We start from the raw sequence: 18,785 nt of genomic DNA on the forward strand, positions 1-18,785 counted from the left end.
ATTTTCAAATTTAAACAGCGATAATATTATGCAATATTATATGGGAGAATAGTGGCGAGGACCCCTCGCAAAAATGTCTATCGTCGATTTACCAAAAGCTTTCGCTGATACAGAACTTCTAAGTGCGCTTCATCTAGAAATATGAAATCGATGTGTCAGAGGCAGTCGTTCTCCAATCTCCGTTTTAGCACGCCCCTATGCTCCCATTGACATCTTCCTCGCCTATCTCATCGGTATCATTGCCATATTCGTCTATATATGTATATATATTTATTCTTAATAGCCTAATACCTTCAAAGAAGATATACTAAATTGACTAAAAATGCGTTTATTATCTATAATCTATATTAAGATATATAATATTTAAGAAGAATTTAGCAAAAAAAAAAAAATTAAAATATTTATTAACTTAAATTTTTAATTTAAGCTTTTCTTTTAGCAAGATCCAAACATAAATTAATTTGCAAAAGATATTATATATCTGTTGGATGTTTAAATATGTACAGCAACATCCTTTTAACATCCTAATAAATATTAAATATTTTAGAGCGTTTATAATTTTGTGATTGCAGCCTGCAAGCAGCTATCTAAATCGGTACAAGGCATCTTCGGACCGTCCGACCCACTTTTAGGTGCTCACATACAAAGCATATGTGAAGCATTGGACGTCCCTCATCTCGAAGCGCGGGTCGATTTCGAGCCCACTTTTAAGGAGTTCAGCATTAACCTATATCCCGCTCCAGATCACCTTAACAAAGCATTCAAGGACCTCATGTCCTTCCTAAACTGGACCAGAGTGGCCATTATCTATGAAGAGGATTACGGTAAGTGGAGAACAATAACGTGTACATTCGAGAAGAAAATGCTGCGGAAATTCTTTGAATTCGAGCAAACTCAGATATACATATGTTCGACGATCTTAACACAAGAGTATTCGATTCAATTTTCTCTTTATATCTGCGTTTTTTTTAAATCCGCGCGTTTTATTTTACATTTAATAATAAAAAAAAATATATTACCTGTACATCGCGCTGGCGTGATCGATTTCGGATAACTCGGATATATTTGTAGATTTAATCTATTGTGTGTCTCTCCGAGAGCGCGATAAGAATGGTTTTGGCAAAACGAGGGTGGTAAATGCGTCAGACCGCAAGCGCGAACATGCGGACAATACTAACAACATCAGTGGCTAAAGCTAAAAGATTTTCCGAGCACGAAAACCAACTCGTTTCGCAACCAACGCTTCGTGTCCAAAACGGCAATACAACACGGATATACTACTCCATAGATATTTGCGGAAAAGGCGGTTCTCTTTTTTTCTCGTTAGCGCTGCGGTAACGCGCCGTCGACGCGTTTATTACGCAAACGTTCTCTTTTTTCTTTTTTTTTTTTTTTCTTCCGCAGAGTCGGAATGATGCATCCCCATGCAAATAGAACGTCGGAATCAGGCGCCGGAAGTGGACGCCGCACCCGCCGCCGGAATGTCGGCCTGTCATACGCACGCGGAAGTAACCGCGTTTACATACGATGATGTAAACTCGCGATCTCGCCCCGTTCTAAAACGAGATTGCTCCCCCGCCCGCATTTTGCCGCCAACTTAACCCCCGATGTCCCCTTGGCGCCCATTTTCATCCCGCGACGATCTAGCACCATACGCGATGGCACATCGAAATTCCGCGACGCGTCGTTGACGTATATCTACGCCGCAGTCATCGGCCATTTCCATTCTTTCCGAATCGCATTAGTATATTTTAACAATCGCCATCCCGAGAAAATGTATGAATTTTCTCACGCTATTCTCGTCTATATCCGGAAAGACGTATTTGCATCGATTTGTCTATCTAAGAGAAACAGTTATATTGTCATAGTAAATCTAGAAATTCAAAGTGGAATTTTATTGAGTAGATTTTTGAGAAAATACTAGAAATTTTTGCGACTTTTTAAAAATAAAAAAAAAATTAATTTCATCATTCATATCAAGTTAATGTGAGTATTTTATATCACATTCTTGACATTTTAAGGATTAATAATGGATATCACGCGCGCGGATCCACCATATACATTTGCGAAACGAATCCTTCCCTTCGCCGTTTCAGCGAGGAAGAAAATAGAAAGTCTCCGACCTTATCTTCCCTAAATTGCCGCTCTTGATTGGACGATGTAACGTGGCGTATAACAAAAGCACGAAGTAGGACGTTGCTGTTAGCGATAAAACAAGAGGAAACGGAAAGAGCGCGTCTTTTTTTGCACTGGTCCCCCCGGATGTCTATAGCTCGCCATAAATCCACGACGAAGGGGGAAGACGTGGTAAGATGTTTCAAAATTCCTCGTCCGTGAAAGCGTCTGCTTCGAAAGTGCCTTGACTCAACCCAGAGAAACGTAACATTCCCGCATCCCAGTACCGCCTAAATATTCATCAGTCGGGTAAATCCGCCTTTCACAAGCTCGTTAAAACTTCAACGTGCGAAGATAGTCAGTCACTTAAACGCCGTTAAATATTAAACGATCTCAACGTCAATCGGAAAACGACACAATTTACAATTTCAATGTTTGTAATAATTTGCAAAATTTTTGATGGATTAATATGTTTAATCAACGAATTTTAAATATGACGAGACCCGCTGCAAAATTTTGAATAAACCTCTTGAACGCTTTGCAGATTTGGAGAGTTGCTCTGCCTCGTGCCCACTGTCATTTAGTTATTCATAACTGTCTAGTTTTGCAGTTCGTTAAAACTTTATCGGCTGCAAAAAGTTTTTGTTTTTCGGTACCATAAAATTATAATGGATGGTTAAAAGCTTATGCCAATGGAAATAAATTCGAGACATAAATACGATAACGCGACACATGAAACTTGTTGAAATCACTTTTAATTTTCATCAATTAAATTTTTAAGAGAAACATATTTTATATAGTGTTCAAAAATATAGTTTAGCACTTTATCGTTCAAGTGATATTTAAGTAACAGTTGCGATATTTTCTTATAATACAATTAGACTCACACATTTGCTACTTTCTAATAAAAGTTTGATATTTGTTGAATTAAATCATTCATTTTAATAAAAATAAGAGAAATATTGCTTATAAATCTATTAAATGTTTGAATAATATTATGAAACTTTTTAAATAAATTATATCCCTAGATTTTATAAATGTGTTGATTGTAAATAAGAGATTCTCGGGTTCGCAATTTTTTTCTGTAAACAATTTTAAGAAAATATTAATCTTGAATTTTTTGATAATAAAAACACCTGTGGCAAAACTATTCTTTCAATGATATTTGAAAATTCGCGAACACTATCTACATTTGCATTGCGTTCATGACTGCAACGAGGTCAAGAAATCTCGCGTATAAACATTATCGTTACAATTGTAGGTAGAACAAACTGTTTTATTTTTCCAGAATTTTTTCTCACTTTATGTACTCTACGTATCGTTACGCGATGCCATAAATTTTCAAATATAGCATTGCATGTAGTTACTGTTATCTACAGAGTTAATTTTGTAAACTGGACTACTCTGCGCAATCTTCCTACTTTCCATTTCACACATTTCTTGGACATGGTACTCTAAATGTATGTTTTTACGTACAAGGTATCCTATGACGTTCATTATAATTTTTTATTATCCGAGATATCTTTTACGCTCCTTTATTCCAGACTCTGTTTATATAATTATTTTAATTTAATTATATAATATTAATTAAATATATATTAATTTTTTCAATTTGATATATTATAAATCTAAATCACGAAAAGATAAATAATAAAACATTTTTGTCATTTAACTACGTCTTTTAATAATTTTATGATATTAATGAAACCTTAATAATATTATATGAAATTTTCTTTTGTTTTTAATCGCTCGTAATATTTGTCTGCTATACCTGCACCGGAGAACGTTAATCAAAAAAAGCATCATCGATATTAAGATCTTGGATTTTAAAGTGTCATGTAAACAAACGCGAAGAAGAAATATGTATGCAGGTAGCTGTAATTACTCGATTTGTTCCGCAAGTGAAGTTTACCATTTTTTCATTTTACGTTTTGTAGAGTGCCAGCCTTCTCGTGCAGGCTACGCTCGTTAACGCGCCGGGAGATTTATCTTCTGCCTCCCTTTCATCGTCCTTTAGCTGTTTATCGATCCTCTTCTTACCACCGCTCTATTCGTCACGATAGTTACGGAGGAGTAATTAGCGAGCTCAAAGTTGGCAGCACCTATCTGAGTATGTCCAAGAAGTCTCTTTCAGCAATGCGGAAAAGTAGGATTACGCCGAGAATCTAGCAACTTTGTCAAAGATTTGTGTCTCTTAGTGAAATCAAGAGAGAAGATCCGCAGCTTGGAAATTTCCGAAATGTAATCTGCCGAATGCATTTAGATGGTAATATTTCTTTCTCTTCTTCGTTTCTATATATCTTTCATAAAGCCCTATTTTATCGATAAAAGTACATATTTTATGCCGATGGGGCGTTAAATTATTCAACTGTCACATTTGTAATTGAATAATTCTGCATCACTTTCCGGAATTAAAACGAGAAGAGAAAGAGAGAGAGAGAGAGAGAAAGAGAGAGAGGAAATCAGTCAGACTACGATTAAAGTTAACCAATGTTGATGAAGTCAGAGGAATGAACGGAGCAAATGTAACCGCATGTAACGAATTCTGTGCACGCGGCGGAAAACTCTAGTCGACAGTGCAACTTAGGAAGTAGTCCAGGAACAATCGACTGGAAGTGAATTGTTAAAGTCACGATGTCTTTTTAGCGACATTTCTTCGCGAATTTTGTTAATGCTATAAAACTAGTTATGAAAAGTCCTCCGTGAACAAAACTACAGAACTTATGTCGTACTCGAATTATTTATAAATTAAATTTTAACAATCTTCTCTCTCCCATGCCTCTTTTCAACCCGCAAATATCGAGCTCGTATGTACAGAAATATATTTGTTAATTTTATGTTCAAATAACTCATATATAAAGATAATTCATTTCTACATAATAAATATTGATCAAATTATGATATACGATAACAGCTTTTTCTTTCCAGAAAATCGATCATTTATTGCATCTTGCAGAAAATATTTTTTCGAATAATTACTCTTATTAACTTGTATTTTGCTCAATTTATTTTTTGCTAACAATATATTCATTTAATATTTAAGAATAACAATTTATCATTTTTATTATAATTATAACAATTAACTAAAATCACGAAAAAATATTTTTTAAAAATGAATAAAACATTTTATTAATCTAAAGCTAGTAAAACATTTTCATATTGTTTAAAAGATGATATTAAAATAATTTCTCGAAATAAAAAGATAAAAAATTAATATAAAACCCGTGAAAATGTTTGAAAAATATTAAAAAACCTGACGAACCGCGAATTCATAGTTTAAGGTAAATATTCAGCGAGAGATTCGAGAAGCACATTAATCATATTTTGTAAAATACGTTCTTTAGAGCAAAAATGATTAAAGAAAAATACAGATAAAAACGCGCAATGAAGCCCGGCGTCGCGTTGCTGTAAAGAAATATCTCTCCTTCTCTCTTCTATGTTTTACAGGACTGTTCAAACTGCAAGATCTCGTGAAATCCCCGCCGTCCGTGAGGACTGAAATGTACATTCGTCAAGCGGGTCCTAGATCCTACCGGCAAGTTCTGCGGGAGGTCAGACACAAAGAGATCTTCAAGCTGATCATCGACACGGATCCGGCACACATGCAGCAATTTTTTCGAGCAGTAAGTCCTAAACGATTTGATATTCGACATCGTACTATAGATTTGAGCATTCTGAATCTTTACTTCAAAACATTTTATCTTTCACGAGTCAGAAAAAAAGATTTCTCTATAATGTCTATTTTTTACTTTTCATACATATCCATCATGATCCTCTTCCATCATGTTAAAAATACTGTTACTTCGAAAAGCAGAGCAAGGATAAAATACATATATCTCTTATTTTTCCACACCGCTTAATCTCTCGCATAATAAATCTGACAAGTTGTTTTATCCAGATGAATACACATTTTTTCAATAAAACGAGACATTATAAAAGAATAGCACAGAGAGAGAGAGAGAGAGAGAGAGAGAGAGAGAGAGAGAGAGAAAGAGAGAAAAATATTGCGCAATATAAATCATTGAAATTTACTGACGCCATTATTCAAAGATTTGATTTGATATTTATTAGCTAATATTGATCATTCGTGTTGAAATAAATATTAGCTAATAAATTTTAGATTTCTACTATCTATCAATAGATTCTGCTATTATAGCTGAAAAATGCTAGTTTTATAAGTATTCTACTCTTGATGTTGGCACTTTCTATATTCTTTTTTCCTTCTTCTTCTTGCAAAATTTGAACGTATATCTGTTTTATTCACAAATACGAAAATTGCCAGAGACAAATGGATATAATGTGTGTCAATAAAACGTCATTTCAAATTTGCTTTGTAAAAGGGAAAATATTAGAATATTACCGATGAAAATTTTTCCAATGTTCTTTCACGAACCGCTGACACTTATTCGGAAAATCGGAGAAAACGCGCGCGGGAAACTACCGATCGATGCAACTAGCGAACGCGATGCGACGCAAAGTTTTGACGCATTCGTGAATTATATAAATGATCGTCCTTTATCAGCCGCGAGACATGTAATCTTAATAGTTATCGAAGGTATCTTAAATCGCATCGAAAGTGACGCGCTTAGGTAAAGCCGTAGTTCCTGACAATTCCATGCGAACCGAGCACAAAGATGAAACAACAAGTTGTTTACCGGATGTAAAATGAAAAAAGGAAATAAAGGAGTAACACAGAAGCAAAGAGATCTGCACGCGGGACACATCGCGGCTCGTAAATAACTTTTCAGAATCATGTACGGGTACTCGGAGCGCGCGGAGATTAAAGGGCTGTTACAATTAGGATTAATGGCGACTGCGTTGCAGTTTTTTCTTCCGACGCTTGTTTTGCCTTCTAGCATGGGACAAGTTCCTGGTTTAAAAAGAGAAGGAATGGGACCGACATTGCACAAAGAAAAAAATTGTATCTCGGATCATAAAGTTTTTTTACAGTGTAACCAGCACGTAAAGAAAAACAGATTTGAATCTCGAGAATCCGCGATAATTCAATTATCCGTTGGATTATTCTGTCAGTGGCTACTCACTTTTAAAAATCTTTTAAACATAAATATTAATAGTAAATACAATACTTACAATCACATGATAATAATAAATAAAAATAGAGAATATTAATCCACTTTTAAATTTATTTTTTTTAATTTTCCTGAGAATAAATTTAAGTTAGATATTAATATTATATATTGTAATTTATTAATTTTATTTTTAATTTTTTCTTTAATGCCTAACAATCCCTATAGCCCTAACAATCCTACCTGCTGACTGAACCAGCCGTCATCCGAGATTTGAAGAACGTACACCTAACCGCGTGCCCTTACCGCGTGCCCTAATAGAATACAGGACGTTGCTTCCGTTGGGCCAGATGAACCTACCTTTCGTTGATCCTGGCCATATTCATTCTGGTTACATCTAACCAGAGATGTAGCATCGATCTTTATCGGAGATCAGTGAAGGAAAAAAATTCCTTCCGTTGCCGGCTAATTATTATTGCCGGTGCAATTTTACGCTCGTTTGTAGTCGTAAGATATTACGACGTTTGCATTGTTTTAATGTAACTCTACTTTAATTTATATAATGCCAAGTTATCAATTAAAATTAATTGATTGAAAAATTCTTATAATAATATAATATTATTTGTATAATAGCATATAATTTATATTAAAATAAAATTAATAAAATATATTTATATTTTATATAATTTAATAAATCGATAATTTGGCTTTACATCAATTAAATCTATCTGATAATATAGATGAATGGGCTATACAAAATTAGAATAAAATTAGTGCAACATAAGAATAAATTTTTACTATTTCATATAATTAATAAGATTATATAATTATTTTTATGCTGCGTCAATTTTGTCACAATTTATCATAACCCATCCATCTCTAATTATGTGTTTGATTTATTTTATTTTATTAAGATTATTTTAATAAGATTAGTATTAAGATTAATTAGAGATGGATGGGCTATGAAAAATTGTGACAAAATTAACGCAGCATAAAAATAATTATTTAAATAAAATTGAGACAAATATTTTATATTTCTTTTAAATTTTTAATTTATAGTTTAAATTATATTTCTAATACGTTTTAATGCATATTTAAAAAGTCTATTGAAAGTTATTTCATTCAATCTATATATTCTAGCCCATCCATTTTGAGGCAACGAATCTATCTACAATCTACATTTGCAATCTACATCTACAATATCTACAGATACGTCACCTCAAAATAAAATAAAATTTATCACTCACCGGCACTGATGCGCAACAGCGGAGATTTGGTCTTGAGGCTACGTTGTCTGCAACGCACAAATATAAAATCCAAATTATAGCAACTCTTTAAATAATTAATATTTCAAAAAATTATTATTGTACTCATCGATTTTCATATCCGATGCGTATAATAATAAAAAGGTATATAAATATGGAATAATTTTATAAATTCTAAAAAAGAAAACTATTTTTTTTTTAATAAAAACTTTTATAGTTTGAGTTTTAAACTATTCAAATAATGATCGAATGGAATTAATGCATGTACAGAATTTCTAATAATTTATATAAAAATAATAATACTCACCCTTGGGTTGCTCCGCCGGTGCAGGATGCCTCTCCTAGGCCTCCTCCTCCTCTCAGGTTGTTAGGATCGCTGCGTTGATCTGTAACATATAAATAGGAGATGCAAATTGTAGTAAAATTATTAATTAAAAATTAAGATAATTAATATGTCAAAAAATTTATTGTAAGTATTGAATTTTATATTCAATGCATATAATATTAAACAGATTAATAAAACAATTTTATAAATTTTGAAAAAAGACACTAATAATTTCATATAAAGACTATAATTTAAAAATGGAAACTTTTACAAGATTGTGCTTTTATATAAAAATCTTTTCCGTTTCTAATTCTCTCTCGTTTCAATCATATAAAAAAAATCAAATTATGTAATTAGGTAGTCAATTTAAATTGTATGTAATTAATATACAAATAACAATTTACTTACCACAGAGTTGCTCCAGCGGTGCCCGATGCCTCTCCTAGGCCTCCTCCTCCTCTCAGGTAGATTCACACGCGCGATTCTTTAAACGGCACACCCGCACTTTTATTAAAAAATACTTCCGCACTTTTACGCGCGATACTTTAAACGAAACTCCCGCACTTTCGAATTTCGGCACGATCGAACCCCGTTTCACTCGAGAATCATACTGCGAGTCGACAAGTCGGGAATTCACGATTACTCCGAGCTAGGGTTAAGCGAGCAAAGGAAGAAGACGAAATCGATTGATGGAATCGACGCTCAATTCTTGCCCGCGCTTGTTCTCACCGAGGGCCGACTCGAACTTCATTAGGAACGATCACAGAGAACCACCAAGTTTCTATCATACAGACTGAAACTTACGCTTATCATAAGGCTGAGAGACGGGTCGAGAATGAAGATACCCAAGTCCTAAGTGTCACAATTTAGATCACTTAGAAGATGAGAAATCAGCTTCTCTAGCGAGCGAAAATCGAACCTAATGAAACACAGCCAACTATCCTCAATGCGATACAATACAGCTGATAGACGGTACAAGATGAGGGAACGACGATTCAAAAATCGATCGAATTCTAACCGATTCGGGCCGAACCGTTCGTCGAAGCAGAGCGTGCCCCAACAGCCAATTCTCGAACCGAAGTTCTTGATTAACCGCGCGATCGTCGCATCTATACTATGCACGATCATACGTTGCTACGCGGCCGGCATTCACCTCAGCCGCGATACTGAGGCGTTTTAACGTTGCGTCTCCATTAATATATTAAATTTATTAATACATAAATATTTATATAATATATATAACATTAATATTGTATTAACGTTACCAATATCATATAAAATTAATTATATTAATAGGGTATTAATATATTACCGATAGCAACGCTGAGAGATATCCCAGTTAGTCGGCAACAAAGTACGATCCTCGAATCGTGAAAACGGGATAGAAGTCCGACGCGAAGACGCGACGACGCGAAAACGCGGTTATACGGTTACGCGACTCTCTCGTTGCTCGTACGCTCCGATGACGGGCAACAAGGCAACGCACTAAGTCCTCCACAGATGTGCGTGCCACATAAGAGTCATTGTACGACTCGTGGCAATGCAGTATGGACACGCGACGCGACCGACGCGAAAACCGTCCGCGGCACGTTGACGGAACCGACGCCGCGATAAGTCGTCCGCGGCACGATGACAGCATTAACGATACGACGAGCCGTCCGCGGCACGTTGACAGCAACGACGGCGTTGGGTGCTTGGTTTCCCCTTCTCAGTAACCTCAGGAGGCCTTTAAGGCCCTTAAGGTACCATCCGGGTACTATGCCCTCCCACCACGCCAAGGTTACACCCTGGGAGGGTATTATACGTATATAATTTTGTAATATGATATATATCATATTACAAAATTATATACGTATAACGTGAGATTGTATTTGAGAATGATGTAAATAAAAGAGAATAAATAATAAATTACTCACTGTATACTGTTGCTCCGTACATCGCTCGATACTTTTCTAAGCTCTTTTTTCTCTTTTGTTCATCCTTTGCTGTTTAATCATAACACTTAGTCACTCGCAAAAACACAATTAATTATGGTTAATCGTATATACAACGATCGTACAATACTTTGCACGGCACTCCCGATCGAGAAACGATTGCACGAGATATACATTTTATTATATCACAAGAGAGTAATACAGAAGATACGATTCCCGCTTGACATTTACATAAGACCATGTGCACAAAAATAATATAGCAATCTTTTAATTAATTATTTTATGCTTGTATTTTAGAAAAAATTATCGTACGAAATATATTTGACTATAAGAATTAATTAAATAAATAATTATTATCCGTAAGGATCGATGATCAAAAGATCGTAACAAATTTTACAATTTTTATCTCTGTTAATTCAATTTTTACAATAATGGATGATCGCAATTTAGAATTTGAAAAAGATTTATATTTACAATTATTTATATCCGCAATACAGTTTTGTGTCTTTTATTAAAAGTAAATTAATCATTAATTGTAATAATTATAGTGATTTTTATTGTAATACTAATCGCGATTGCAATCGCGATCATTTAGGAAAAGTATTTAAGAATACGCGCAGCGTTTCGTACCACTACGTTACTGTCTGAGTGTCGCCGTACGAATGACAAGACCATATATGTAAACGTAAACAATAGGGCCACAAAGCCCTAACACTATGTTATTGAAAAGTTACCGAAATAACTTGCGCGCTATCATATTATATGTATACGCAGAATATTAAAATGTATAAAATATATTTGAAATTATGATTAATTATGATTAATTGACCGATTGATGTATCACAAAGTCTTTCGTTATATTAATTGCACAATTTTACGATTTGATTGTTTAATTGCGCAATAAAAATCCGCAAAAAAATTTTAATCCAAACCATGCCGTCAAAGAATAAAGCATTGAACAAAATATATTTAACTTGCTAAATTGCTTATAAGAATCGCAACAAAACAATAATTCATAATTTTGATTCCGGTCTTGATTGAATGTGTATACACATCACTCGAAATACGCACTAAAAGATCCATCGCAATATAATTACGTTTAGTTAATATTAAATTATAATTATTATTTAAGATAAACAAAAGATAATTAATTATTAATCTTATCAAATTATGTCACGATACTTGTCGCGATCGCGTTAGGAAATAAATTTAACGGAGCGTCTCGCACTGCTACTTTACTGTTTGAATGTTGTCGTGCGAATGATAATACGTAGGAAAGGAATTCGAGCGTCTCACCCCACTACAATTCTGTTCAAGTGTCGCCGTATGAATAATAACAAAGTCGTGATACATAAACAATAGCAAATGTTTATGTTGCCAAGGCCGAATATCATGTTATTATTCGTTCGAAATATTTTCCATACTGTGACGTATATACAAACGGAATTATATTAAATTACACAGGAGTTTTATATTATAGATCAATTATATTAAATTAATAATTAATATATTACGTAATGCATGAATGAAACATTACTAATATATGAACTCCTTTCCTATAAGAGAATCGCGCAAATTAGAAAATTCATTTTTATTCTCAAACCAATATTGCAAAAGATATCGCAATTTTTTTATTATTTTTGTCTATTATTATTTATAAAAACTAAATTTTGTAATATTTTATATAACACCCACATTTTATATAACATTCTAATAATGTGCTGTGCAGTCCTCATTAAAATATTTATTTTTAAAAAGGCATATTAAATCGATACTGGCAATATTGTTACCTCTTTTCTGCGATGTTGATTAATTATTTCGATGATGCACTGAACATTACTTTATATCGATAAAAGCTTGTCATAACTGAGCGACACATGTGATAGTTTAAATATTAAGTGGGTATCAATTTTTATTTAATTTATTTTGAAAAGTGGAAAAATAGAATACATAAGTAATTATATACACACACACACACACACAAAATAAATGGCGCATATATATAATTATTCATTTATTATAAACGATATTATATTATAACTTTGAATTATAAATTATTGTAATCATGAGAAAGATAATGGCTTCAAAATATTTAATATCTATTAGCGCATAAGCCATGACGCAAATCGTGAAATGAAATCATGAGAATTGTCAGTGATAACGAAACAAATGTTGAAAATAGTTCATGCAAATCGCAATTGCGCTCACGCGAAATGATAAAGGCTCCTAATGTTTTTTGCAATTCCCAACACTTTCCCGAACATTGTTGCATGCACGGCCGACGAATAGAAAAATTTACATAATCGAACGTGTGACCAACGCGCCGGAAATGCACGCCTCGATTATCAAGTATTGAAACACGCGTTATCAACGCGTTTTTCAGTTTTATCCACAATGTCGCTTAAAACGTGAAATTTATTCATATGATGTAGGATATGGCCTCAACATCATGAGAAACCAAGACCTGTCGCAATTTATGTACGTAACAAATATAAGCACGGTAACGCATAAATAATTCAGTATTTAATTTATAACAAAATGTACAACATAAATACGAAATAAATTTACGACTATGTTAGTTGGGCATAATTTATGTAATACAATTATACGTGGCTTTCCTGTAAACATTCTTGACGTGAGAGGACAAATTGTTAGAAACGAATTAAATTTATGCAGTGATAAATTAATTAATTCATGCAATTACAAGCAAATTACGAGAAAGGTTCTTCGATATAAAATTACACTGCTAAACAAAGGACCTCAAAGTAAGAGTCAGAGCGCAATTGTAGACGAAAGTAAAACAATTGTACATTACAGAGAAGTAATCAAGTTTCGAAGAGACGTGGGAAACTTCGTTCACAATCTTAAGGATTAAGACCGTAAATACATCGGAAGCAAGAGGGATTAGATTTTGTCCGCGTTTCCCGTTTTGTTGGCGGCACTCCGGGAAGCAATCTTGCTTTAGACGCGGTTGAAGTAAGCCTGTTATTTGCATGTTGCGTTCCTAGTGGATTTCCAAGGATAACGCTCGGCCGGTCGAGTAATCAAAAAACGTCTATCCTTTCATGCAACGATTCTCCTATATCCTTTTAACCTCGCACGCCCGTCTCACCCACATCCCGTCTTTAAGAGGTTTTTCCAAAGATCCGCGCCACGGAGGGAAGACCCTTTCATCTGAAGAAGATGCAGCCGCGATCGATCCATATGTCCATATGGCCTTACCGCGGAAAATGAAAAACGACGAATTATACGGACTACAAAGGACGCAATATAAATATCTCTGGTAGCGAAATAATGATACACGGTATAATATTTCACCATAATCTTGTAAACATCCATTTTGCAGAACAGCGGGAAATCCGCACAAAGCACGTGCATACATCTATATATTTGAAATGAAAACCATCATAAAACTGCATATTGACATATGGATATGATATTTGTAGTAAAATACGTTAGAAAATCATTTTAATGGTATCGCAAAATATGTAGAACATATTGATCGTTCGATAAAAGAGTTAAAATCCTAAGATATCTTTGATATATAATCTTCTTTTCTCTTTTTGTGTTACAGATATTGCAGCTACAAATGAACGATTACAGATATCATTACATGTTCACAAGCTTCGTAAGTATAAATATTTTTTTCATATTTAGCTTTTTAATTAAAAGCAACAAACAAATATTTGAGGTTTTAAAATATTAAAAATATTCGGATTAAGCTTGTAATATTCTTTGCCAACTTAATTTTTCTACGAGTGTTAAGATGTATATTTTTATTTTTTGCGCCGCGATATAAAAATTTCATCATTTTTACTCATTGAAATTCTGATTTTCAATAACAGAAATGTAAAATATATATGGCATATATATATATATATATATATATATATATATATATATATATATATTATTAACTCATTTAGTTAATTGATAGATGAACATATTTCTCGGTTCAAAACTTAATCCAATCAATATTTGAATATTTAATTAATGTATTATAACGGACTATAAATACTAATGAAAATCTGTAATATTTACCGGATGTAATGGAACATTTCTGTAATTAAGCGTATTATATATGATCATTAACGATCTATTAAACGTGAATAGACCATTGTAATAAACATAGACAAAGATTCGTTTCATCTAACATTCACTGGGCACGCGTAATATCATTTTAGAAATGAGGGAGGGTGCCTCCCTTTCAAACGGATGGGAATTCCTGAAGATGAAACTACTCTACGTGTTCAATATACCATTCATCATCTTCATAACTGACATACTTTGCATTCCTGGCAACTCCAGGTCTCTTTGTACACTATATGTGGCTTATTATGTACATTATCCCGCTTTGGGGTCTTGTAGAATGAACGGTGATAGAAATTAGACATCTTCGAGCAACGCATATCGAGAATATATCTTTATATGTGCGTCCAAAGTTCGCTCGCGTTACCACTCATTCTCGTCCGATATATCGCTCTTCTTTGCGCGATTGGAATTCCAATTTGCCGATCCCAGTCCGAAATTTCTGTTTTAAGTGAAACTAACGGCGCGTAAAAACCCAGCGGTTCTAGCCGAAGTTATAATGCTCAAACGCGCTGCACCTACCTACAAATAGTATGTATGGTTGAGGGATAGTGTTCAGCCGTGCGTTCGTTCTTGTGCAGTGCATACATACGTATGCGTGCCGTACATGTGTGACCTACGTGACCGTACACGAGCGCGCACGCGACATATCTCCCCTTCGAATTTTGCGGCGACAAACTCGCCAGCAATCGAATCGCGACATGCGTTCGTTCCTGCACAAATATATTCAGATTAATTGACGGTAGATATTAACTCCTCGGGCTGTGTAGCGTCTTGAAATGATTTCCGGCGGATTTAGTTTTAAATTCTGTAATTTTAGAAAACGAGCGGATAATTTGAATTAACAATATATTTCCTATATAATTCCTGTTCGATTGTTACATTATGTGATCAAGATTAACGTACATGGGACCAAAGGTCCCATGTCGTAATTATAGTACGGAGATCCGTATCGCGCGTTTATCAAATATTGACTGTATTATATTCCTTTATTAGTTCAACAATAGTAGAGACATAATACATACACTCTACAAGACAGCCCGAAGCAATATAGTTACAGATTCGATCGATTATTGATTAACAGATTATGTCTTATATTAATTTATATTAATTTATATTATCAAAAATTTAATAAATTATAAATTTCATGCATCTTTGATATTATTAAATTTAAAGTAAATTATTTAATAAAAATTTCTCATAAACGCGCAATTTTACGCTGATAACGATTCAAGATTATAATTTGCAAGCAAGTTAGTTTTAATAAAATAATCTTTTGTAATTTTAATTTTTTTAATGAAGCCATATTATTACATTTTAATGTTGATTCAAAAAAATCTCTGCTGATACATACATGTAATGTTAAAAAAAAATTTAATGTTCTCTTTTGATGCGAATCTGCTTAGAGATGTTTCGCCTAAGAAATACATTCAAGCATTTCTGAATAAATCATTTTTACAAAGGATGTAATTTTCTTCCGGCGCAGTTACAGCACGATTTGAAAGAGTAGATAGCGGATTTAAAACGAACTTAGGAAAGCTGTGTAAAAGTGGCAGCAAAAGAAGAAATCGCTTAGGAATGCGCGCGAGATTTTATTTATTTCATGGTCAACTTTACTATGCAGCTGTGCGGTTGTCGGTGAAGGACCTCGCGGCGGAAAAGCCGCGTTATTTACTTTAACGATCTGCGTCGCGAGCGCGCAATGCATCACCGTATAATTATAAATCATATTCTCTCTCAAGCTTCTCCAGCCAGAGAACCTAAAAAGACGGTTGGCATTGGTTATGTTATAATGATTGCAATTACGATAACGACCGCGCAATTTCTGAAACCATTTAATATTTCTTCAATTTAATCGCCTTTCTGCAACTATGCTACGAACAAGAAAAAAAAATTTAGCACGACAACATTTTCTTAAATGTTCTTGTCAAATTTCTTATCATTTTTGGAAGTGTTCAATAAATCCAGAACTTTATCTGTTTACCAAAAAAACAATCTAAATCGAATAGATGTACTTATTTTCCATTATCTTTGTAAAATATATTAATATAAGAGATATATATTTTTAATATTAATATGTATGTATATGTCAAAAACTTTGACGTCACGTTGTTATGAGATAACAGTTTATTCAGAAAACACAAAAAAGATCAAACTTTGAAATATTAAAAACTTTGGTAAATTGCGAATATAAATTGAAACTGAAATGATATAAACGAATCTTTTTTCTGTTTGTTTTTTTAGGACATAGAAACGTTTGATCTAGAAGACTTCAAATATAACAGCGTGAACATGACGGCATTTCGCTTGGTGGATCTCGAAGAACCCAAGGTTGCCGAAGTACTCAAGCAGATGGAACGTTTCCAGCCAGCTATTGGTCATGCCATCTTGAACAAAACGGGAGTCATTCAGGTTGGTGGAAATTTCGAGTTATGTTCAATGCAACAAAAGAGATTAAATTCTTTTCTCTTTTACCTGATAACAAATGTAGCACTGCAGAGACTAAGATTTTAGAGATAAAATTCACTCTGCGAGCTCTACGGACCATATTGAACGTCAGACAAGTCTAATTCTAAGAACACGATTGCCTTTAAGCGTGTGTGCGCAGTAGAACAGATAGAAAATCGTATTTAAAAAGTTATAATGCCATTCACGTAAACTTTATATGTATAAAATATTTTAGAAAGTTTTTTCATCAAGAAAAATTTCTTTCCGGTCCTTTTATAATTTTTAAGATAATATTTACTTATCAAAAATTTGTGATACCAAATTCCATATCTGTTGATTTCTATTTTGATGAAGAGAATTTTAAATAAATCAATCAAGAAATTTTCTACTAATTACAAATCATACAAAATAACAAATACAATATGTCAGTGCTATATATATAACATTGTTTGTTATCACAATATTTTATATTTTTAAATTCTGTAATATCATAAATTTCACACAATTACAAAAATGGTATTGCTTCGAATTCCAATGATGGTAAAAGCTACGAGCAAATGTAGACGAGAGACTAAAAGCAGAAGGGCTGAAAAGTTGGAGAGGGAGCGAACCGGTCAGCAGAGTCTATGTGTCCAGTTCGAGCTTTGTCAGCCCTTCAGTAATTAAGTGAGTTTCGCTCGCGGCTAGCGCCGCAACGTCATTAACTCGGATCAATTGAGCACACCAAGCACGGCTTTCTCGCAAAGACTTCGAAGATAGTCGCCATCTGCTGAAAACGCTAAATGGACTCTTTTAATTTATTGGAATTCGTCAAAATATTAAGATAAAAAAATTAATATATTTAAACTTATACGTGTGATTTTTTTTCTTCTCTAAATTTCTCTCTTACTCTCTATAAAACTACTTTAAAATCCTATCATATTTTAAATTCAAAAAAATATTTAATAAGAAAAAAAGACAGAGAATGATTTTAACTTCAAGAATTATTAAATTAAAAATGTATCAATTTACAATTTAAAATTTCAAAAAACAAATTTGTGTAATTGAATCTTTGTAAGTGAGATCAATGTTCTCAATGTGATAAATCCGTTTAATATTGCATTTTAAAAAATATTTTTGACAGTAAATTGAAACAAGAAATTGTTGCCGCACAGCTGGTAACAAGTATGAATAATAATTATATTAGAGAGAATCGTTAAACTGCGAACAGAATTGAAAATAAGTCTCGTTAAAATTTAATCGTAACCAAACTCGACCTATTTGTATCTTGCAGTAGCGAAAATCTTGTCAATATAATAGTTCTTTTGAAGCCAAAGTCTCGCGCGCAAATGCATAAAGCACGAACTCTTGTCAAAAGGAAACGTATGTTTCAGGCAGAACCAGCTTTGGTGTATGATAGCGTGCAAGTATTCGCGCATGGTTTGGCAGCTCTGGACCGCAGTCACGATTTAAGGCCAGCAAATCTGTCCTGCGAGAAAGAGGAGCCTTGGGACGACGGTTTATCGCTCTACAACTACATTAATGCCGTACGTACGTTCTGTGAATTTTTAAGCGAGCTGTTGGACGGAATAATACAAATTGG

The 18,785-nt window shown here is 33.6% G+C and overlaps 1 protein-coding gene across 1 annotated transcript in view; it reads left to right on the forward strand.

The window, feature by feature from the left end:
* LOC126856895 (glutamate receptor ionotropic, kainate 2) overlaps window positions 1-18,785 on the forward strand; it is a 129,609-nt gene that overhangs the window by 80,484 nt on the left and 30,340 nt on the right. Inside the window, exons 4-8 of the mRNA XM_050605876.1 lie at window positions 573-824; window positions 5,563-5,738; window positions 14,241-14,294; window positions 17,000-17,167; window positions 18,577-18,729. Coding sequence (XP_050461833.1) covers window positions 573-824; window positions 5,563-5,738; window positions 14,241-14,294; window positions 17,000-17,167; window positions 18,577-18,729 — 803 coding nt within the window. The remainder of the gene's footprint in view (window positions 1-572; window positions 825-5,562; window positions 5,739-14,240; window positions 14,295-16,999; window positions 17,168-18,576; window positions 18,730-18,785) is intronic.

The sequence above is a fragment of the Cataglyphis hispanica genome, chromosome 20 (assembly GCF_021464435.1).
Source record: "Cataglyphis hispanica isolate Lineage 1 chromosome 20, ULB_Chis1_1.0, whole genome shotgun sequence".
In the NCBI taxonomy this organism is placed as follows: Eukaryota; Metazoa; Arthropoda; class Insecta; order Hymenoptera; family Formicidae; genus Cataglyphis; species Cataglyphis hispanica.